The sequence below is a fragment of the Balaenoptera borealis genome (genome assembly GCF_965194805.1).
Source record: "Balaenoptera borealis genome assembly, chromosome: 20".
Lineage (NCBI taxonomy): Eukaryota > Metazoa > Chordata > Mammalia > Artiodactyla > Balaenopteridae > Balaenoptera > Balaenoptera borealis.
The window spans coordinates 7605822-7628066 of record NC_138879.1 but is presented as its reverse complement, the minus strand read 5'-3'; the positions used below and the strand labels follow the sequence as shown (position 1 = coordinate 7628066).

The following is a 22245-nucleotide window of genomic DNA, read 5'->3' as shown; positions in this document are numbered from 1 at the left end:
CTCTTGTTGCGGAGCACGGGGTCTAGGCGCGCGGGCTTCAGTAGTTGTGGCATGTGGGCTCAGTAGTTGTGGCTCACAGGCTCTAGAGCGTAGGCTCAGCAGTTGTGGCGCACGGGCTTAGTTGCTCCGCGGCATGTGGGATCTTCCCGGACCAGGGCTCAAACCTGTGTCCCCTGCATTGGCAGGCAGATTCTTAGCTACTGCCAAGATACTTAGTCCCTGAATCATGAGTTCATACTGATGTTTCCAATTCAAATTTAAAATGAAAGATTTTTCTTGTGTCTCTTTCCTCTATTTTTTGTTTTGTATTTCTTCCCTTTCTTACACAAAAGCATATTCTATGCACTGTTCGGCACCTTGCCCTTTTTGTTTTCTCCCTGAAGATCACTCCAAATTTGGCCACAGAGATCTTCCTCATTCTTTATGGCTCAAAGGGCCTTACTTTTTTTTTTTTTTTTTTTTATTATAGAGATTTTAAACATACATAAAGGTGCTCCTCCTCATTAGGGAGGACGCCCACACCCTTTCTCTCTGGGTGTGTATCTCTGCCTTGCTTCTGTCTTAAAGAAACAAACTGTTTCTCTGTGTGCTCTCCAAAACAAAAAAACAAAAACAAACACACAAAATTAGAGAGTACCCATCACTGAGCCGTATCAACTGCCAACACGTGGCCTATGTGCAGCGGGATGCTGTGAGGTTGGCACATGGGTTGGGAATTTTCAGTCTAGTGACCATGGGGGCAGGGACCACTGCTCCCTCCATCCCTCCAAACACCTGGGCACTTACCTCACACCAAGCACTTGGGACACAGCTTTGTTGGATTGTGTTGTTTCCGCTCGTAAGAGAACCGTGGTCTCAGCCCAATGTGTGGACAGAAGTGGTAAGGCAGTAGTGTTATCAGAGATGTGGGAGCCCTGAGAAAGGAGCAACTAACGCCCAGGGGAGTCAGGAAGGGGTTAAGAAAATCTGAGCTGCACCTTGAAGGTATATGTGCCCAGGTAGGGAGTGATACAAGGGCAATGGTGAGAAAGTTGGGAGAAGCCAAGCATGGGGGCGTGGGCAGGGTCAGCGGCGGGGCGGGGTGTGGAGGGGGGGAGACTGGCGAGGTGATGAGAATGCTGGTGGCCTTGCCTGCCAGGCTGAAGTGGAATCTCCTGTGGGCAGCGGGAGAGCACATGACGTGGCCAGAGCTGGGGTGCAGGAAGATGCTCCCCAGAGCCGGACTGGAGCTTGGATGGGAGTGGGAGAGTGAGAAAGGCAGCAGATGAGGCCGAAGCAATCAGTGAACTGAGGCAGCAATAACAATGGTGGGGGAGGGGTTTCTGAAGTGACCCATTCGTTGTGGGGTAGAGCACAGGGGTCCAGGATGCAGCTATGAGCCCTGGATGATCATGATGCCATCACCCAAGATGAGGACCATCGGAAGAGGGGAGGGGATGTATGGGTGGGTGGGAGTAGGGTTCAGCTTGCACAGGCGGTCTGTGAGCAGAGACAGAGGACTTTGGACCCGCGTGCTGGGGACACCCAGTCTCCAGAGACAGCTAAGCCACCCCTGTGGCACCCTCAGTGGAACTAAGGTGGGCAGGCACCAAGCCTGTTTTACAGGAGAATAAACTGAAATTCAGCGGTAGTAAAGACCTTCACCCCACTCACAAGGCTTGTAAGTGGAACAACTCTGCCAACTCTGGGCTGCCCAACCCCCAGACTGTGTTCATTGCCCAGGGCCCCAGCGGCGGAGCCCCGCAGGGGAAACAGTCATTACTGATCCAACCGGACAGCTTGATGGCCAGGGCTGGGGGTGCCCAGAGCACAGTCAAAGGCCACGACCCTGGCCAGTTTTATCATCTCAGGAGTTTGCTTCCCTCCTTGGTCTAAAACAAGAAGGAACTGGATTGGCCAACAACAGACATGTGTAGAGTACATTACAGTTAATAAAACTTTTGTATAAATCATCTCATTGATTCTCCACAACCATCTTAAGAAGCTTTATTACCGTGATCTGACAAAGAAGGCTTACAGAAGGGCCCAAGACGCGACTCAAACTCAACTTGTTTTAAACTGGGATCCAGAGCAGAGGTGCTGACCCCGCTCCTGCTGTCCCCACGGTCCCACGCTGCCACCCACACAAGCTCTACGGGGCCCTTGTGGAACGAGGGGTCCCTGTCGGAGGAGGCTGCGGGGCAGGAAGCCCCTTCTGACTCAGGGGACAGCAGCCCCTCTCTCCAGGGTTGCGAAGTCTTCACAAAGGAGGGGAGGGGGAGAACCGACCTCTTCTGGTGCCGAGTGTATGTTTGTGGGGAGGGGGCGAGTGTGACTCGATCTCTATTTTGGGGACCACAGGGCAGGGTTGTCACACCCCTCTGGTCACGCAGCAGTATCGGGCACAACCTTGGGACCACCTTTCTAATCCCCCACCCGCCCGAGGGAAGCAACCCTGCCCCTCACAGCCCCGCCGCCTTCTCTGAACGCGAAGCCCTCCCGCCGCAGAAGCGAGCTGCCAGAGAGCAGGAAAGGCAGACCCGTTCCCTCCGGCCTCGGACTCCAGGCCTGGCAGCAGCTGGGAAATCTGTTTTGGCCCCAAAAGGAGCCTGGCGGCCACTGGCGCTGCCCGGGTGCTGCTGTGGGGCAGAGATAACCGGCACAGGAAGGGTGGGGTGGCGGGAGCCTCCCAGGAGCCGGGTTTCACGTAAACAATGAGCGGCTGCCCAGCCATGCCAGGAGGTGACTCATCTCCCCACACCGGGCCTGCTCACACCTCGCCCCCTCCCTGCATGGGCTGGGGGTCAACCCCAGTCCTCCTGGTCACTGGCTTGACTTCAAAAACTGGGGTGTGTCCAAGAAGTGGTCCGAGGAGGGCTCAACTGCCCCCAAGGGAGTAGAGGCCTGGGCTCCTGCCTGAGGACTGGCTGAGTTGCAGGGTCAGGGTAGCAGACAGCGGGAACTGGGGCCTCCCCTGCCCTCTGAACCCTGCCCGCCCACGCCAAGAGGCGTTCACTGGGAATGATCACAGTCATTTCCTGGGCCACCTTCTCTGAGCAGCGCCACAGGCTTTGGTCATCCCACTGTCAACCCTGACAATCCCAACCAAGAAGATGGGGAGGACACTTGAGCTTTCACGTTTGCCTGAAAACAGACTGTAGAAGAGGCCAGTGCATCCGAGATGCTGAGATGTAAGGATACAGTGCTTTTAATAGGGCGGCAGACCCCACGGTGTGGAGGACACTGTCCACAGTGCCCCACTCTGCTGCAGCAACGTCTCTTCCAGCTGGAAGGCTGCACGGAGTCTCCTCTCGGGGTGGCACTCGGGGAGCAGGTCCCAGTCCTGAAATATACAAAGTGGTGCCTCCCAGTGGGCGTAGGTCACCGGGCTGCACAGTCTCGTCAAGTCCCAGAGTGGCTCCTCCCCTTGAAGGAAAGGAGAATGTCCGAGCCACCCCGAGCTGGTCCCTCAGGTCACTGCTTGGCCTTCTTCACGATGGTGCCCACGGCAGAGATAACGGTGGTCTTAGAGCCACTGGCACTGGTCGTCACCGTGACGACAGCGGGTAGAGTGGCCGTAGTGGTGAGGATGGTGGGCTGGGCTATCGTCGTCACCGGGATGGCCGAGTCCCACTTGCTCTTTCTCTTCTGGGCGTCTGGGGGTAAGGCAAGCGAGAAGCCAGGATCAACACCAACCATAAAGCAACACTCCCTTTCCAGGAGGCCAGCAGTCAGAGCTCAGGGGGCAGAAACTGCAGGGCCCCTAGCCTCAGAAAGCCAAGGGGCAGCCAGTGAACCGGAACCCCACCCCAGGCTCCAAAGCGGGCTCAGCACAAACCACAGCGAGGCCAGGCCCTGTTCCCCAGAACAAGGGAGGGAAGCCCTCGCTCCGTCTGTGGAGTGGCCGGGAAGCGGAGCCGCCGTCTACCTGCAACAGCTGTGCTGGCCGTGGCGGTGGTGGCGGCGGCGGCGTTGGTCGTGGTCCCTTTCTTGGTGCCCGTCACAAACTCTATCTGGAAGGCGACAGGGACGAGCGTTAAAACCCGTGCAAAGCTGTGTATCCACGTCGTCCTGCCAGCTGTCTGCTCCCAGGGCACAGGAGGTCGGCACCACACAAAGGAGGCCGTGAGAATCAGCTCTGCTCTGACCGTCCAGGGGTAGGAGAGGTACGGGGCAGGCGCTCGAAGGGGGTTTAATCCTCTGAAGAGAGCTTCCCCAACAGACATCGGACCCCTCCCGGCACCACTGTGTCTCTGCGCTCGGGCACCCCTGCCCGCCGCCCCACCTCAGGCCCAGGCCCCCGCCCTCACACTCCGCGGGAGGCGGCGCTGCTTGGGAAGCAGCGTGCTCAGGATCCTAAAAGGAGGGGTTGCCGGGCCATCAGGCATGGGGCCTACAGGGAAGCACTAAGGCAGGCTGCAGAGGTCAGCTCTGGAAGCCAAGAAAGGCACAGACCAGAGCGCCCTGGGGAGGAAATATCTGCCTCCGTTCACCTATGACGACAAAGGGAGAAAGCCCCCAGGGGTCTATGGCTGTTAACGTGTGTGTGTGTGTGTGTGTGTGTGTGTGTGTGTGTGTGTGTGTGTGTGTGTGTGTGTGTGTGTGTGTGTGTGTGTGTGTGTGTGTGTGTGTGTGTGTGTGTGTGTGTGTGTGTGTGTGTGTGTGTGTGTGTGTGTGTGTGTGTGTGTGTGTGTGTGTGTGTGAAGGGATGTAATGCAGCAAATATAAGATGCCAAGAAACCAAACGGAAGCAACCGGGAAGCGTCTTCAAGCTGAGTTAGGGAGGCTTAAAATCCAGCACGGGGCACACCTAAGGCTGCTCAGAGCGTCGTCAGGCGATGCACCAGTGGTTGTGGGGAGAGCAGCCTGGACGTCCCAGGGCTTAGCCAGCAGGACCCGTGCGCTCTGAACAGCTGCCCTCTTCATCAGGACTGCCGTCCATCACTTACTTTGGTTCGCTCCTTTTTGGCCTTTTCCAATTTGTCCATTTCAATCTTCTGGGCTTTGGCTACGAAGACAAGACGGGCAGTTACACAAGCAGCCGAAACAACTCCCACACGAGGAGATACTTCAGGCTGAAGGACTAGCACTTGCCGCTTCCCTGGGGTTCTTGTTTGAAGCATCCCTTTGTGGTGGGCAAAATTAAGTGCCAGCGCTCGGCCAGCATGAAGCAGGGGCCTCAAACTTAAAGGCCCCGAGGCTGGGGCTGTGCACTGCCGTCTGGAGGGGTCAGCTGTTCCCGGCTTCAGCTGGCTGGGAATGCTGGCCTAGTGTGACTACCTTCTCAGCAACCAAGAGCAGCCGGAACCTTGGATTTTTATTTTTTAATGTATGCATTTTTTTATGCATGTATTTTTAATGTATTTTTAAAAATAAATTTATTTATTTTTAATGTATTTTTGGCTGCGTGGTTCTTCGTTGCTGCGCGCGGGCTTTCTCTAGTTGCGGCGAGCAGGGGCTACTCTTTGTTGTGGTGCGCGGGCTTCTCATTGCGGTGGCTTCTCTTGTTGCGGAGCATGGCTCTAGGCGTGCGGGCTTCAGGAGTTGTGGCACGTGGGCTCAGTAGTTGTGGCACACGGGCTTAGTTGCTCCGCGGCATGTGGGATCTTCCCGGACCAGGGCTTGAACCCGTGTCCCCTGCATTGGCAGGTGGATTCTTAACCACTGTACCACCAGGGAAGTCCCTTAATGTATTTTTTAATGTATGTATGTATGTATTTATTTACCGTGCCATGCAGCCCGTGGGACCTTCGTTTCCTGACCAGGGATCGAACCCACGCCCCCTGCATTGGAAGCTCGGAGTCTTAACCACTGGACCACCAAGGAAGTCCCTACATTTTTAGATAAAACGTTGTCAACTAATTCAAATTAAAGCAAGACAAAACTCATATGGGCCAAACAAAACACACCTACAGGCCAGATCTGGTTCACAGGCTGCTGGTTTGGGACCAGGCATCCGAGGAAATGGGCCCTTTGAAATTCCTCCCAGTTCTCCAAGATGGGCCCCTTCCGAGATTGCTGCACTCCCGCTGGCCCCTGCCTGGGACACCGTCTACACCTGCTCGGCCAGTCTCTGTGCACCTTCAAACCTCACCTCGGACCCGGTTTCCTCAGCGAGGCCGCCCCACCCCTGGCCCAATTAGGTGGCCCTGCCTGCACGCCCACCATCCCCACACCTGTCATCGCTGGATCACTCCTTTAATCCTGTCTTCTTTGCTGTACTGTAAGCCTCATAAGTCAGGGATGGGGTCTGGACCTTTCAAGGCTGTATACCCAGCTCCTCAGACATGGCCGGACATGGAGGAGACCCTGAAATCTGTGCTGCCTGATGACTGGAGGGATAGACAGACGGATGGGTGAGCAGGCAGACGGACAGCTACGCACCTAATGCCTCATAGTAGGAGTCTTCAGACCAGCCATGGGGGTCAAACATATCCTGAAAAAGAAAAGGTTAAAGCTGCGGTAAAGGTTGAAGTGCCTTCCCTGAGTCTTCCCGTGGATCTTCCTGGCCTGGAGTCTCCTGCCTTCAAGGGCACAGGGGCTCAGCTGTTAGCCCTGGTCTCCAGCCAGTCCTCCTTAGGGTTATGAGGGCAGAGATGCATGTGTGCACAGGCTGTTCTACAGGGCACGGCGAGTCCACGCTCAGGCCGTAGCCAATCAGAGGCCCCAGGGCTCAAACAGGAGAGACGGGGACTGCGCTCCTCAGCTGGCAGTGCTGCAGTGTGGACCCTTCAGAGGTGCCAGGCTGGACCCAGCGGGATGAGCACAGGGCCCCGGGTACCCTCTCTCACCCTCAGCCTCTGCGGGTGGAGCATACCTTCGGGTAGTTGGTGCCGAGCTCGTCAATCGCACAGAACTGGATGAGCTTCTCATAGATGCTGAAAGAGGAAAACCGCAAGGCGCTGAGCAGGCCTGAGAGCCGGGCCCTGTGTGGCGCCAGAGTTCAAGAGATCAGAACCATTTGGTGCCTGGGCTCAGGTGAAGCCTTTAAATCCGGCTGAACTGTTCTAAGCAAGCTTCCGGATGGAAGGGGAAACGTCCACTGGCTTGACATTAAAAGTCACTTCTGGCCCTCCAGCCTCCCAGAGAGATGGACTGGGGCCAGTGGCCAGGACGAATACGGTGTCGAGGTGAGGGCTGCAGTTTCTGTTCTTAACCGGACATCTGACCTTCAGTGTGCGTGGTTTGGTCGGGGCCACCCCACTTAGGCCCGTAGGGGCCAGGGCAGGTCTCGGCTATCTGCACACGAGGCTCCTTCCTGGGTGTGTCACTTGCTTGAGCACTGGACGGAGTAAGACCCAGACACAGTTCTGTTTCTCAGACCTCTCACCTGCGCACAGAATCAACCACTTCCTAGAGGTGGAAGGACCTGGGGTGATCATCTGGTCCAATCCCCTCATCGAACGGCAGCGGACACTGAGGCCTTGAGAGGTCACATGCTTTAGGAGCAGAGTGGGAATGAGAACCCAGCCAGGCGCCCCCGCCCAGCCCAGGTCTCTCGGCTTCCACTCTGCTTTACGTGTTCAATCTGGCTCTTCAACGGTAAACGGTAAGCCTCGGCGAGGGTAATGCAGTCTGGGTGATGGCCCTTTTGGGCTCAGGTGTGATCTGAGCTGGGCCTCTCCCTGCCACCTCCATGGCGGCATCCCCGTCCCCAGTCCAACATCAACCACCCAACTGACCCTGCAGGTTCATGGGAAACTCACCTGGGATTCCGAAATTCCTTCTTCCTTTGGATAATGTAGTTCATATCCATTCCTTCCTTTATCTTCCGCTCATAAAGCTTCTGGATCTTGTCCTGTGGAAGAGAAACAGAAGAATGACTATGACAGAACCTCACCGCCTCATGATCCCAGTCTGTGGTCACACATGCTGTGTGGACATGAGGACCCAGGAGAGCCACAGAGCCACGTGAAGCCCTGCTCCGGCCATACGGTCTTCCACCACCCAGCCTGTGACCAGCACCAAGCACAGATAAGATAGACGGAGACCAGCCTGCTTTTGCTTTGCTCTCTTCTGACCCGCTTTGGGTGGTTAGTAGAGGGAAGAATAAGAAGGTCAAGGCAGAGAAGCCGCAGAGAAGACAGTGAACAAATCCCCACTTGGTTAATCAGTTCCTGAATCACTTGAAGAGGTGTTTCAGGCTTTAGTGTTGACGGGCAGGGGCTGAAGGCTGGTTTTGAATTTTAACATGGGGATAAGTCCTCAGCAGGAGATCTAGGAAGGCAGGAGTAGAGGTGTCACAAGCCTCCCCAGTGTCCTTTGAGGGGCGGCTCACAGATGGCCGGTCCCCACCACTTTATCAAGAGGCACCGTCAGGGGTCAAGAGGTCATTTTTCATCCAAACTCCCCTCCATGTCCCTGCCCTGGCTCAATGGAAAACAGAAGAACCACCTGGCAGGGATCTGGGCCAATGCCACAAGTGTCCCCAGGCCCACAGAGAAGAAGTCCACAACAGATGGCATCAGGGCTGTCTGGCGCATGAAGAGGCCCCAGGAACCCGAGTCTCAGGGCAGAGCCACCTCTGAGGAGGAGCAGTCTTACCCAGGAAGGCTGGTGCTGGCCCAGGTGAGGGTCACTCAGCCGCCTCCCCCACTAGCGGCAGCTAAACACAGACTGTCCAGAGGAAAACATTTGGGGCACTCTTCACCTGCAAGAGGAGGTGGGCAGGCTGGGAGGGCCTGAGCGAGGCCCTTTGGGCACATCAGGAGAGATGACCCACTCCCTCTGTCGGAAGCCAAGAATGGCTGGAGGAAGCACTGAATTGCAGAGAGAAGTTCGTGACACATTTACCAGGGAAGAGAGAAGCTGGGTGCGACACGCCTCCACGTTATCTCTTTAAGGGTGACGGAGGGCAGCCTATCCAGAAGGCTCGGCAGATGGAGGAAGATCTGTATTTTACAAAAGACTTTTCTGTGTCTCCTGGGCCATCAGACAGGTCCTCCCATTTCAGGTGAACTAAAACGTTTGCTCAAGTGTCATGGTTTCTACCACTAGGAGGATCGAAGAAGGAGAAATACTCTGATCTTGAAGGCTGGGCCGCCTGTCTCCGCCTGGTGGACTGCTGGAGAGTTCTTACAGGCTGTGGACTGTTGCCTGGCGCAGGGGTGACTCGATGCTGGGCGGGTGGTAGGTGGTGGTGGTGGGGGACGACCTCAGCAAAGGCAGGAGACTTGTGGGAGAAGAGACCGTGAGCCGCATCCCCAGCCCCAGGTCCCTTTAGTCATCCGTCCGCCAGCGTGCTGCGGGGACTTGGGGTGTGGCCAGAGGCACCAGTAGAACCTACAGGATCAAAGGTAGAGCAGGTGGACCGGGCACCACTCTGGGGGCAGCCGTGCATGTCTGCCCTACTGTCACAAAGTCTCCTTCACAGCGGAACGTGCAGAGGGACAGGGAGAAACAACCAGCGAGGCTGACCAGGAGGTGTAATCCCGGCTGTCCCCTGAGGTCCTGCTCCCAAGGGAGTGACCGCACTCACCGTTCCATCTCCTCAGGTCAGGTCTGCACCAGGTTTCGTCAGACAAGGAGCCAGTGAGCTGGCATTTCAGGAAAACGAGGACTGAAGTTTATGCGTATCCGTGCTTGTGCTTTTGCACTTCTATTTGTTTATTTTACATTCTGACAATCCCTCAGTTTCTTAGCAAAGTTCCCTCCGAGATGGTCCCATTGGCTCAGGGTTGCCCAGAAGAGGCATGTTGTTTTCTCTGGTTAGGACATCACTGAGGGCAGCTAGGGGCCCCAGCTGAAGCAGCAGAGGGTGGCATTGGGTACAGAGCAAACTCCTGAGAGCAGCCTAAGGGAGGTTACCAGGACTGCAGGCTCCTTCCCACTCGGGCCGTCCAGAAGCCTCTTAAAGTCAGACCGAGCCAGACACCTGTCCCAGGCCTCCTAGGCTACACGGGCCTCAGCAGCCGAGCGCTGTGCTTACCTGTAAGTGATTTGAGCATCTGCCGGGCGGCTCCGGCGGGATCTTGATTTCATCAGGTGACATGTTCCGGACTCTTTCAGAAAAGGAGGCTGTGGAAAGAACAGAGAAGAATTCTGTGGGTGGGTGGGAGGCTTAGGGTGGGGGACAGACATGGACAATAATCCCCCCCCTCAAAAAAAGGCCGATAACACACTTTCGAGGAGGGATACACGCTACGAAACAATAAAACAGGGTGTCTGGAGTAGCACTCCTAGAGGGTGCCTGTGAGTTGAGATCAAATGACCAGAAGGAGCCGGCACGTGCCAACCCAGGGGAAGAGAAGGTCAGGCGGAGGGCACGAGCATAAAGATGGCGTGTGGCCACGTCACAGCAGCTCACCCACGAAAGGCTATGTCCTGGGGCGCGCTGGTGGATGTTTAACACCCAGCTGGGAGGCGGGGAGGGGCACAGCCACGACCTGCAGCATCTGCCCGTTTCTGTGGTGTAAATTCTCCCCATGGCTAATGTCAAGCTACCAATGTGAAGTCGCTGAACTTGAGGCTGGGAAGAGATGTGCACACCGCTGGCTCATAACGTGACGAGCTCCAGCCCCCCAGGGGCTCTGCCCCTGAAACACCCTCCCAGAATCCCGGAAACTCAAGAGTTGCTTGGTGCCATCCTTCTCACCTCAGGCTCTCCTATCCAGGCTACAGGAGCAGCTCAGGGTTCCCTAGGCTTCGGGACTCAAAGCACTCAATACTGCCTTGTGCATAAATGACATTTACAAAAGGACCTGTTGGTTATTAGCTTAGGGCCCTTTAATGTTTTTTAAAATTAATTAATTAATTAATTTTTGGCTGCAATGGGTCTTCGTTGCTGCATGCGGGCTTTCTCTAGTTGTGGCGAGCGGGGGCTACTCTTTGTTGCGGTGCGCGGGCTTCTCATTGCAGTGGCTTCTCTTGTTGCGGAGCACGGGCTCTAGAGCGCAGGCTCAGTAGTTGTGGCTCACGGGCTTAGCTGCTCCGCGGCACGTGGGATCTTCCTGGACCAGGGCTCAAACCCGTGTCCGCTGCACTGGCAGGCGGATTCTTAACCACTGCGCCACCTGAGCAGTCCACGGCCCTTTACTAGTAAACCAATCAACCCGCTCTTGGTCCACTTCGTTCTTGGGAACAAAAGGTCTGATTGTGAAGTGAAGAACCACAACTCCCAGGGGGCAATTCCCTTGGAGATCTGCCCCTGCCCACCCAAGCTTCTCTGTCTCTCCACTCCCCTCCACGCTGCCCCTGCCCACCCAAGCTTCTCTGTCTCTCCACTCCCCTCCACGCTGCCCCTGCCCACCCAAGCTCCTCTCTCCACTCCCCTCCACGCTGCCCCTGCCCACCCAAGCTCCTCTCTCTCTCCACTCCCCTCCACGCTGCCCCTGCCCACCCAAGCTCCTCTCTCTCTCCACTCCCCTCCACGCTGCCCCTGCCCACCCAAGCTCCTCTCTCTCTCCACTCCCCTCCACGCTGCCCCTGCCCACCCAAGCTCCTCTCTCTCTCCACTCCCCTCCACGCTGCCCCTGCCCACCCAAGCTCCTCTCTCTCTCCACTCCCCTCCACGCTGCCCCTGCCCACCCAAGCTCCTCTCTCTCTCCACTCCCCTCCACGCTGCCCCTGCCCACCCAAGCTCCTCTCTCTCTCCACTCCCCTCCACGCTGCCCCTGCCCACCCAAGCTCCTCTCTCTCTCCACTCCCCTCCACGCTGCCCCTGCCCACCCAAGCTCCTCTCTCTCTCCACTCCCCTCCACGCTGCCCCTGCCCACCCAAGCTCCTCTCTCTCTCCACTCCCCTCCACGCTGCCCCTGCCCACCCAAGCTCCTCTCTCTCTCCACTCCCCTCCACGCTGCCCCTGCCCACCCAAGCTCCTCTCTCTCTCCACTCCCCTCCACGCTGCCCCTGCCCACCCAAGCTCCTCTCTCTCTCCACTCCCCTCCACGCTGCCCCTGCCCACCCAAGCTCCTCTCTCTCTCCACTCCCCTCCACGCTGCCCCTGCCCACCCAAGCTCCTCTCTCTCTCCACTCCCCTCCACGCTGCCCCTGCCCACCCAAGCTCCTCTCTCTCTCCACTCCCCTCCACGCTGCCCCTGCCCACCCAAGCTCCTCTCTCTCTCCACTCCCCTCCACGCTGCCCCTGCCCACCCAAGCTCCTCTCTCTCTCCACTCCCCTCCACGCTGCCCCTGCCCACCCAAGCTCCTCTCTCTCTCCACTCCCCTCCACGCTGCCCCTGCCCACCCAAGCTCCTCTCTCTCTCCACTCCCCTCCACGCTGCCCCTGCCCACCCAAGCTCCTCTCTCTCTCCACTCCCCTCCACGCTGCCCCTGCCCACCCAAGCTCCTCTCTCTCTCCACTCCCCTCCACGCTGCCCCTGCCCACCCAAGCTCCTCTCTCTCTCCACTCCCCTCCACGCTGCCCCTGCCCACCCAAGCTCCTCTCTCTCTCCACTCCCCTCCACGCTGCCCCTGCCCACCCAAGCTCCTCTCTCTCTCCACTCCCCTCCACGCTGCCCCTGCCCACCCAAGCTCCTCTCTCTCTCCACTCCCCTCCACGCTGCCCCTGCCCACCCAAGCTCCTCTCTCTCTCCACTCCCCTCCACGCTGCCCCTGCCCACCCAAGCTCCTCTCTCTCTCCACTCCCCTCCACGCTGCCCCTGCCCACCCAAGCTCCTCTCTCTCTCCACTCCCCTCCACGCTGCCCCTGCCCACCCAAGCTCCTCTCTCTCTCCACTCCCCTCCACGCTGCCCCTGCCCACCCAAGCTCCTCTCTCTCTCCACTCCCCTCCACGCTGCCCCTGCCCACCCAAGCTCCTCTCTCTCTCCACTCCCCTCCACGCTGCCCCTGCCCACCCAAGCTCCTCTCTCTCTCCACTCCCCTCCACGCTGCCCCTGCCCACCCAAGCTCCTCTCTCTCTCCACTCCCCTCCACGCTGCCCCTGCCCACCCAAGCTCCTCTCTCTCTCCACTCCCCTCCACGCTGCCCCTGCCCACCCAAGCTCCTCTCTCTCTCCACTCCCCTCCACGCTGCCCCTGCCCACCCAAGCTCCTCTCTCTCTCCACTCCCCTCCACGCTGCCCCTGCCCACCCAAGCTCCTCTCTCTCTCCACTCCCCTCCACGCTGCCCCTGCCCACCCAAGCTCCTCTCTCTCTCCACTCCCCTCCACGCTGCCCCTGCCCACCCAAGCTCCTCTCTCTCTCCACTCCCCTCCACGCTGCCCCTGCCCACCCAAGCTCCTCTCTCTCTCCACTCCCCTCCACGCTGCCCCTGCCCACCCAAGCTCCTCTCTCTCTCCACTCCCCTCCACGCTGCCCCTGCCCACCCAAGCTCCTCTCTCTCTCCACTCCCCTCCACGCTGCCCCTGCCCACCCAAGCTCCTCTCTCTCTCCACTCCCCTCCACGCTGCCCCTGCCCACCCAAGCTCCTCTCTCTCTCCACTCCCCTCCACGCTGCCCCTGCCCACCCAAGCTCCTCTCTCTCTCCACTCCCCTCCACGCTGCCCCTGCCCACCCAAGCTCCTCTCTCTCTCCACTCCCCTCCACGCTGCCCCTGCCCACCCAAGCTCCTCTCTCTCTCCACTCCCCTCCACGCTGCCCCTGCCCACCCAAGCTCCTCTCTCTCTCCACTCCCCTCCACGCTGCCCCTGCCCACCCAAGCTCCTCTCTCTCTCCACTCCCCTCCACGCTGCCCCTGCCCACCCAAGCTCCTCTCTCTCTCCACTCCCCTCCACGCTGCCCCTGCCCACCCAAGCTCCTCTCTCTCTCCACTCCCCTCCACGCTGCCCCTGCCCACCCAAGCTCCTCTCTCTCTCCACTCCCCTCCACGCTGCCCCTGCCCACCCAAGCTCCTCTCTCTCTCCACTCCCCTCCACGCTGCCCCTGCCCACCCAAGCTCCTCTCTCTCTCCACTCCCCTCCACGCTGCCCCTGCCCACCCAAGCTCCTCTCTCTCTCCACTCCCCTCCACGCTGCCCCTGCCCACCCAAGCTCCTCTCTCTCTCCACTCCCCTCCACGCTGCCCCTGCCCACCCAAGCTCCTCTCTCTCTCCACTCCCCTCCACGCTGCCCCTGCCCACCCAAGCTCCTCTCTCTCTCCACTCCCCTCCACGCTGCCCCTGCCCACCCAAGCTCCTCTCTCTCTCCACTCCCCTCCACGCTGCCCCTGCCCACCCAAGCTCCTCTCTCTCTCCACTCCCCTCCACGCTGCCCCTGCCCACCCAAGCTCCTCTCTCTCTCCACTCCCCTCCACGCTGCCCCTGCCCACCCAAGCTCCTCTCTCTCTCCACTCCCCTCCACGCTGCCCCTGCCCACCCAAGCTCCTCTCTCTCTCCACTCCCCTCCACGCTGCCCCTGCCCACCCAAGCTCCTCTCTCTCTCCACTCCCCTCCACGCTGCCCCTGCCCACCCAAGCTCCTCTCTCTCTCCACTCCCCTCCACGCTGCCCCTGCCCACCCAAGCTCCTCTCTCTCTCCACTCCCCTCCACGCTGCCCCTGCCCACCCAAGCTCCTCTCTCTCTCCACTCCCCTCCACGCTGCCCCTGCCCACCCAAGCTCCTCTCTCTCTCCACTCCCCTCCACGCTGCCCCTGCCCACCCAAGCTCCTCTCTCTCTCCACTCCCCTCCACGCTGCCCCTGCCCACCCAAGCTCCTCTCTCTCTCCACTCCCCTCCACGCTGCCCCTGCCCACCCAAGCTCCTCTCTCTCTCCACTCCCCTCCACGCTGCCCCTGCCCACCCAAGCTCCTCTCTCTCTCCACTCCCCTCCACGCTGCCCCTGCCCACCCAAGCTCCTCTCTCTCTCCACTCCCCTCCACGCTGCCCCTGCCCACCCAAGCTCCTCTCTCTCTCCACTCCCCTCCACGCTGCCCCTGCCCACCCAAGCTCCTCTCTCTCTCCACTCCCCTCCACGCTGCCCCTGCCCACCCAAGCTCCTCTCTCTCTCCACTCCCCTCCACGCTGCCCCTGCCCACCCAAGCTCCTCTCTCTCTCCACTCCCCTCCACGCTGCCCCTGCCCACCCAAGCTCCTCTCTCTCTCCACTCCCCTCCACGCTGCCCCTGCCCACCCAAGCTCCTCTCTCTCTCCACTCCCCTCCACGCTGCCCCTGCCCACCCAAGCTCCTCTCTCTCTCCACTCCCCTCCACGCTGCCCCTGCCCACCCAAGCTCCTCTCTCTCTCCACTCCCCTCCACGCTGCCCCTGCCCACCCAAGCTCCTCTCTCTCTCCACTCCCCTCCACGCTGCCCCTGCCCACCCAAGCTCCTCTCTCTCTCCACTCCCCTCCACGCTGCCCCTGCCCACCCAAGCTCCTCTCTCTCTCCACTCCCCTCCACGCTGCCCCTGCCCACCCAAGCTCCTCTCTCTCTCCACTCCCCTCCACGCTGCCCCTGCCCACCCAAGCTCCTCTCTCTCTCCACTCCCCTCCACGCTGCCCCTGCCCACCCAAGCTCCTCTCTCTCTCCACTCCCCTCCACGCTGCCCCTGCCCACCCAAGCTCCTCTCTCTCTCCACTCCCCTCCACGCTGCCCCTGCCCACCCAAGCTCCTCTCTCTCTCCACTCCCCTCCACGCTGCCCCTGCCCACCCAAGCTCCTCTCTCTCTCCACTCCCCTCCACGCTGCCCCTGCCCACCCAAGCTCCTCTCTCTCTCCACTCCCCTCCACGCTGCCCCTGCCCACCCAAGCTCCTCTCTCTCTCCACTCCCCTCCACGCTGCCCCTGCCCACCCAAGCTCCTCTCTCTCTCCACTCCCCTCCACGCTGCCCCTGCCCACCCAAGCTCCTCTCTCTCTCCACTCCCCTCCACGCTGCCCCTGCCCACCCAAGCTCCTCTCTCTCTCCACTCCCCTCCACGCTGCCCCTGCCCACCCAAGCTCCTCTCTCTCTCCACTCCCCTCCACGCTGCCCCTGCCCACCCAAGCTCCTCTCTCTCTCCACTCCCCTCCACGCTGCCCCTGCCCACCCAAGCTCCTCTCTCTCTCCACTCCCCTCCACGCTGCCCCTGCCCACCCAAGCTCCTCTCTCTCTCCACTCCCCTCCACGCTGCCCCTGCCCACCCAAGCTCCTCTCTCTCTCCACTCCCCTCCACGCTGCCCCTGCCCACCCAAGCTCCTCTCTCTCTCCACTCCCCTCCACGCTGCCCCTGCCCACCCAAGCTCCTCTCTCTCTCCACTCCCCTCCACGCTGCCCCTGCCCACCCAAGCTCCTCTCTCTCTCCACTCCCCTCCACGCTGCCCCTGCCCACCCAAGCTCCTCTCTCTCTCCACTCCCCTCCACGCTGCCCCTGCCCACCCAAGCTCCTCTCTCTCTCCACTCCCCTCCACGCTGCCCCTGCCCACCCAAGCTCCTCTCTCTCTCCACTCCCCTCCACGCTGCCCCTGCCCACCCAAGCTCCTCTCTCTCTCCACTCCCCTCCACGCTGCCCCTGCCCACCCAAGCTCCTCTCTCTCTCCACTCCCCTCCACGCTGCCCCTGCCCACCCAAGCTCCTCTCTCTCTCCACTCCCCTCCACGCTGCCCCTGCCCACCCAAGCTCCTCTCTCTCTCCACTCCCCTCCACGCTGCCCCTGCCCACCCAAGCTCCTCTCTCTCTCCACTCCCCTCCACGCTGCCCCTGCCCACCCAAGCTCCTCTCTCTCTCCACTCCCCTCCACGCTGCCCCTGCCCACCCAAGCTCCTCTCTCTCTCCACTCCCCTCCACGCTGCCCCTGCCCACCCAAGCTCCTCTCTCTCTCCACTCCCCTCCACGCTGCCCCTGCCCACCCAAGCTCCTCTCTCTCTCCACTCCCCTCCACGCTGCCCCTGCCCACCCAAGCTCCTCTCTCTCTCCACTCCCCTCCACGCTGCCCCTGCCCACCCAAGCTCCTCTCTCTCTCCACTCCCCTCCACGCTGCCCCTGCCCACCCAAGCTCCTCTCTCTCTCCACTCCCCTCCACGCTGCCCCTGCCCACCCAAGCTCCTCTCTCTCTCCACTCCCCTCCACGCTGCCCCTGCCCACCCAAGCTCCTCTCTCTCTCCACTCCCCTCCACGCTGCCCCTGCCCACCCAAGCTCCTCTCTCTCTCCACTCCCCTCCACGCTGCCCCTGCCCACCCAAGCTCCTCTCTCTCTCCACTCCCCTCCACGCTGCCCCTGCCCACCCAAGCTCCTCTCTCTCTCCACTCCCCTCCACGCTGCCCCTGCCCACCCAAGCTCCTCTCTCTCTCCACTCCCCTCCACGCTGCCCCTGCCCACCCAAGCTCCTCTCTCTCTCCACTCCCCTCCACGCTGCCCCTGCCCACCCAAGCTCCTCTCTCTCTCCACTCCCCTCCACGCTGCCCCTGCCCACCCAAGCTCCTCTCTCTCTCCACTCCCCTCCACGCTGCCCCTGCCCACCCAAGCTCCTCTCTCTCTCCACTCCCCTCCACGCTGCCCCTGCCCACCCAAGCTCCTCTCTCTCTCCACTCCCCTCCACGCTGCCCCTGCCCACCCAAGCTCCTCTCTCTCTCCACTCCCCTCCACGCTGCCCCTGCCCACCCAAGCTCCTCTCTCTCTCCACTCCCCTCCACGCTGCCCCTGCCCACCCAAGCTCCTCTCTCTCTCCACTCCCCTCCACGCTGCCCCTGCCCACCCAAGCTCCTCTCTCTCTCCACTCCCCTCCACGCTGCCCCTGCCCACCCAAGCTCCTCTCTCTCTCCACTCCCCTCCACGCTGCCCCTGCCCACCCAAGCTCCTCTCTCTCTCCACTCCCCTCCACGCTGCCCCTGCCCACCCAAGCTCCTCTCTCTCTCCACTCCCCTCCACGCTGCCCCTGCCCACCCAAGCTCCTCTCTCTCTCCACTCCCCTCCACGCTGCCCCTGCCCACCCAAGCTCCTCTCTCTCTCCACTCCCCTCCACGCTGCCCCTGCCCACCCAAGCTCCTCTCTCTCTCCACTCCCCTCCACGCTGCCCCTGCCCACCCAAGCTCCTCTCTCTCTCCACTCCCCTCCACGCTGCCCCTGCCCACCCAAGCTCCTCTCTCTCTCCACTCCCCTCCACGCTGCCCCTGCCCACCCAAGCTCCTCTCTCTCTCCACTCCCCTCCACGCTGCCCCTGCCCACCCAAGCTCCTCTCTCTCTCCACTCCCCTCCACGCTGCCCCTGCCCACCCAAGCTCCTCTCTCTCTCCACTCCCCTCCACGCTGCCCCTGCCCACCCAAGCTCCTCTCTCTCTCCACTCCCCTCCACGCTGCCCCTGCCCACCCAAGCTCCTCTCTCTCTCCACTCCCCTCCACGCTGCCCCTGCCCACCCAAGCTCCTCTCTCTCTCCACTCCCCTCCACGCTGCCCCTGCCCACCCAAGCTCCTCTCTCTCTCCACTCCCCTCCACGCTGCCCCTGCCCACCCAAGCTCCTCTCTCTCTCCACTCCCCTCCACGCTGCCCCTGCCCACCCAAGCTCCTCTCTCTCTCCACTCCCCTCCACGCTGCCCCTGCCCACCCAAGCTCCTCTCTCTCTCCACTCCCCTCCACGCTGCCCCTGCCCACCCAAGCTCCTCTCTCTCTCCACTCCCCTCCACGCTGCCCCTGCCCACCCAAGCTCCTCTCTCTCTCCACTCCCCTCCACGCTGCCCCTGCCCACCCAAGCTCCTCTCTCTCTCCACTCCCCTCCACGCTGCCCCTGCCCACCCAAGCTCCTCTCTCTCTCCACTCCCCTCCACGCTGCCCCTGCCCACCCAAGCTCCTCTCTCTCTCCACTCCCCTCCACGCTGCCCCTGCCCACCCAAGCTCCTCTCTCTCTCCACTCCCCTCCACGCTGCCCCTGCCCACCCAAGCTCCTCTCTCTCTCCACTCCCCTCCACGCTGCCCCTGCCCACCCAAGCTCCTCTCTCTCTCCACTCCCCTCCACGCTGCCCCTGCCCACCCAAGCTCCTCTCTCTCTCCACTCCCCTCCACGCTGCCCCTGCCCACCCAAGCTCCTCTCTCTCTCCACTCCCCTCCACGCTGCCCCTGCCCACCCAAGCTCCTCTCTCTCTCCACTCCCCTCCACGCTGCCCCTGCCCACCCAAGCTCCTCTCTCTCTCCACTCCCCTCCACGCTGCCCCTGCCCACCCAAGCTCCTCTCTCTCTCCACTCCCCTCCACGCTGCCCCTGCCCACCCAAGCTCCTCTCTCTCTCCACTCCCCTCCACGCTGCCCCTGCCCACCCAAGCTCCTCTCTCTCTCCACTCCCCTCCACGCTGCCCCTGCCCACCCAAGCTCCTCTCTCTCTCCACTCCCCTCCACGCTGCCCCTGCCCACCCAAGCTCCTCTCTCTCTCCACTCCCCTCCACGCTGCCCCTGCCCACCCAAGCTCCTCTCTCTCTCCACTCCCCTCCACGCTGCCCCTGCCCACCCAAGCTCCTCTCTCTCTCCACTCCCCTCCACGCTGCCCCTGCCCACCCAAGCTCCTCTCTCTCTCCACTCCCCTCCACGCTGCCCCTGCCCACCCAAGCTCCTCTCTCTCTCCACTCCCCTCCACGCTGCCCCTGCCCACCCAAGCTCCTCTCTCTCTCCACTCCCCTCCACGCTGCCCCTGCCCACCCAAGCTCCTCTCTCTCTCCACTCCCCTCCACGCTGCCCCTGCCCACCCAAGCTCCTCTCTCTCTCCACTCCCCTCCACGCTGCCCCTGCCCACCCAAGCTCCTCTCTCTCTCCACTCCCCTCCACGCTGCCCCTGCCCACCCAAGCTCCTCTCTCTCTCCACTCCCCTCCACGCTGCCCCTGCCCACCCAAGCTCCTCTCTCTCTCCACTCCCCTCCACGCTGCCCCTGCCCACCCAAGCTCCTCTCTCTCTCCACTCCCCTCCACGCTGCCCCTGCCCACCCAAGCTCCTCTCTCTCTCCACTCCCCTCCACGCTGCCCCTGCCCACCCAAGCTCCTCTCTCTCTCCACTCCCCTCCACGCTGCCCCTGCCCACCCAAGCTCCTCTCTCTCTCCACTCCCCTCCACGCTGCCCCTGCCCACCCAAGCTCCTCTCTCTCTCCACTCCCCTCCACGCTGCCCCTGCCCACCCAAGCTCCTCTCTCTCTCCACTCCCCTCCACGCTGCCCCTGCCCACCCAAGCTCCTCTCTCTCTCCACTCCCCTCCACGCTGCCCCTGCCCACCCAAGCTCCTCTCTCTCTCCACTCCCCTCCACGCTGCCCCTGCCCACCCAAGCTCCTCTCTCTCTCCACTCCCCTCCACGCTGCCCCTGCCCACCCAAGCTCCTCTCTCTCTCCACTCCCCTCCACGCTGCCCCTGCCCACCCAAGCTCCTCTCTCTCTCCACTCCCCTCCACGCTGCCCCTGCCCACCCAAGCTCCTCTCTCTCTCCACTCCCCTCCACGCTGCCCCTGCCCACCCAAGCTCCTCTCTCTCTCCACTCCCCTCCACGCTGCCCCTGCCCACCCAAGCTCCTCTCTCTCTCCACTCCCCTCCACGCTGCCCCTGCCCACCCAAGCTCCTCTCTCTCTCCACTCCCCTCCACGCTGCCCCTGCCCACCCAAGCTCCTCTCTCTCTCCACTCCCCTCCACGCTGCCCCTGCCCACCCAAGCTCCTCTCTCTCTCCACTCCCCTCCACGCTGCCCCTGCCCACCCAAGCTCCTCTCTCTCTCCACTCCCCTCCACGCTGCCCCTGCCCACCCAAGCTCCTCTCTCTCTCCACTCCCCTCCACGCTGCCCCTGCCCACCCAAGCTCCTCTCTCTCTCCACTCCCCTCCACGCTGCCCCTGCCCACCCAAGCTCCTCTCTCTCTCCACTCCCCTCCACGCTGCCCCTGCCCACCCAAGCTCCTCTCTCTCTCCACTCCCCTCCACGCTGCCCCTGCCCACCCAAGCTCCTCTCTCTCTCCACTCCCCTCCACGCTGCCCCTGCCCACCCAAGCTCCTCTCTCTCTCCACTCCCCTCCACGCTGCCCCTGCCCACCCAAGCTCCTCTCTCTCTCCACTCCCCTCCACGCTGCCCCTGCCCACCCAAGCTCCTCTCTCTCTCCACTCCCCTCCACGCTGCCCCTGCCCACCCAAGCTCCTCTCTCTCTCCACTCCCCTCCACGCTGCCCCTGCCCACCCAAGCTCCTCTCTCTCTCCACTCCCCTCCACGCTGCCCCTGCCCACCCAAGCTCCTCTCTCTCTCCACTCCCCTCCACGCTGCCCCTGCCCACCCAAGCTCCTCTCTCTCTCCACTCCCCTCCACGCTGCCCCTGCCCACCCAAGCTCCTCTCTCTCTCCACTCCCCTCCACGCTGCCCCTGCCCACCCAAGCTCCTCTCTCTCTCCACTCCCCTCCACGCTGCCCCTGCCCACCCAAGCTCCTCTCTCTCTCCACTCCCCTCCACGCTGCCCCTGCCCACCCAAGCTCCTCTCTCTCTCCACTCCCCTCCACGCTGCCCCTGCCCACCCAAGCTCCTCTCTCTCTCCACTCCCCTCCACGCTGCCCCTGCCCACCCAAGCTCCTCTCTCTCTCCACTCCCCTCCACGCTGCCCCTGCCCACCCAAGCTCCTCTCTCTCTCCACTCCCCTCCACGCTGCCCCTGCCCACCCAAGCTCCTCTCTCTCTCCACTCCCCTCCACGCTGCCCCTGCCCACCCAAGCTCCTCTCTCTCTCCACTCCCCTCCACGCTGCCCCTGCCCACCCAAGCTCCTCTCTCTCTCCACTCCCCTCCACGCTGCCCCTGCCCACCCAAGCTCCTCTCTCTCTCCACTCCCCTCCACGCTGCCCCTGCCCACCCAAGCTCCTCTCTCTCTCCACTCCCCTCCACGCTGCCCCTGCCCACCCAAGCTCCTCTCTCTCTCCACTCCCCTCCACGCTGCCCCTGCCCACCCAAGCTCCTCTCTCTCTCCACTCCCCTCCACGCTGCCCCTGCCCACCCAAGCTCCTCTCTCTCTCCACTCCCCTCCACGCTGCCCCTGCCCACCCAAGCTCCTCTCTCTCTCCACTCCCCTCCACGCTGCCCCTGCCCACCCAAGCTCCTCTCTCTCTCCACTCCCCTCCACGCTGCCCCTGCCCACCCAAGCTCCTCTCTCTCTCCACTCCCCTCCACGCTGCCCCTGCCCACCCAAGCTCCTCTCTCTCTCCACTCCCCTCCACGCTGCCCCTGCCCACCCAAGCTCCTCTCTCTCTCCACTCCCCTCCACGCTGCCCCTGCCCACCCAAGCTCCTCTCTCTCTCCACTCCCCTCCACGCTGCCCCTGCCCACCCAAGCTCCTCTCTCTCTCCACTCCCCTCCACGCTGCCCCTGCCCACCCAAGCTCCTCTCTCTCTCCACTCCCCTCCACGCTGCCCCTGCCCACCCAAGCTCCTCTCTCTCTCCACTCCCCTCCACGCTGCCCCTGCCCACCCAAGCTCCTCTCTCTCTCCACTC

General features: G+C 62.0%; 1 protein-coding gene across 2 annotated transcripts in view; it reads right to left on the bottom strand.

The window, feature by feature from the left end:
* Positions 1-1961: 1961 nt before the first annotated feature.
* The window catches only part of SAP30BP (SAP30 binding protein), a 46998-nt gene continuing 26714 nt past the window's right edge, over positions 1962-22245 (bottom strand). The window contains exons 5-11 of one of the 2 annotated variants that reach the window (XM_082370977.1): positions 9908-9996; positions 7686-7777; positions 6797-6905; positions 6364-6415; positions 4929-4987; positions 3908-3992; positions 1962-3635 (exon numbers count right to left, since the gene is read on the bottom strand). In XM_082370977.1, the coding sequence (XP_082227103.1) occupies positions 3454-3635; positions 3908-3992; positions 4929-4987; positions 6364-6415; positions 6797-6905; positions 7686-7777; positions 9908-9996 (668 nt within the window). In that variant the 3' untranslated portion in view covers positions 1962-3453. The remainder of the gene's footprint in view (positions 3636-3907; positions 3993-4928; positions 4988-6363; positions 6416-6796; positions 6906-7685; positions 7778-9907; positions 9997-22245) is intronic. The other variant, XM_082370978.1, reaches the window with a different exon arrangement.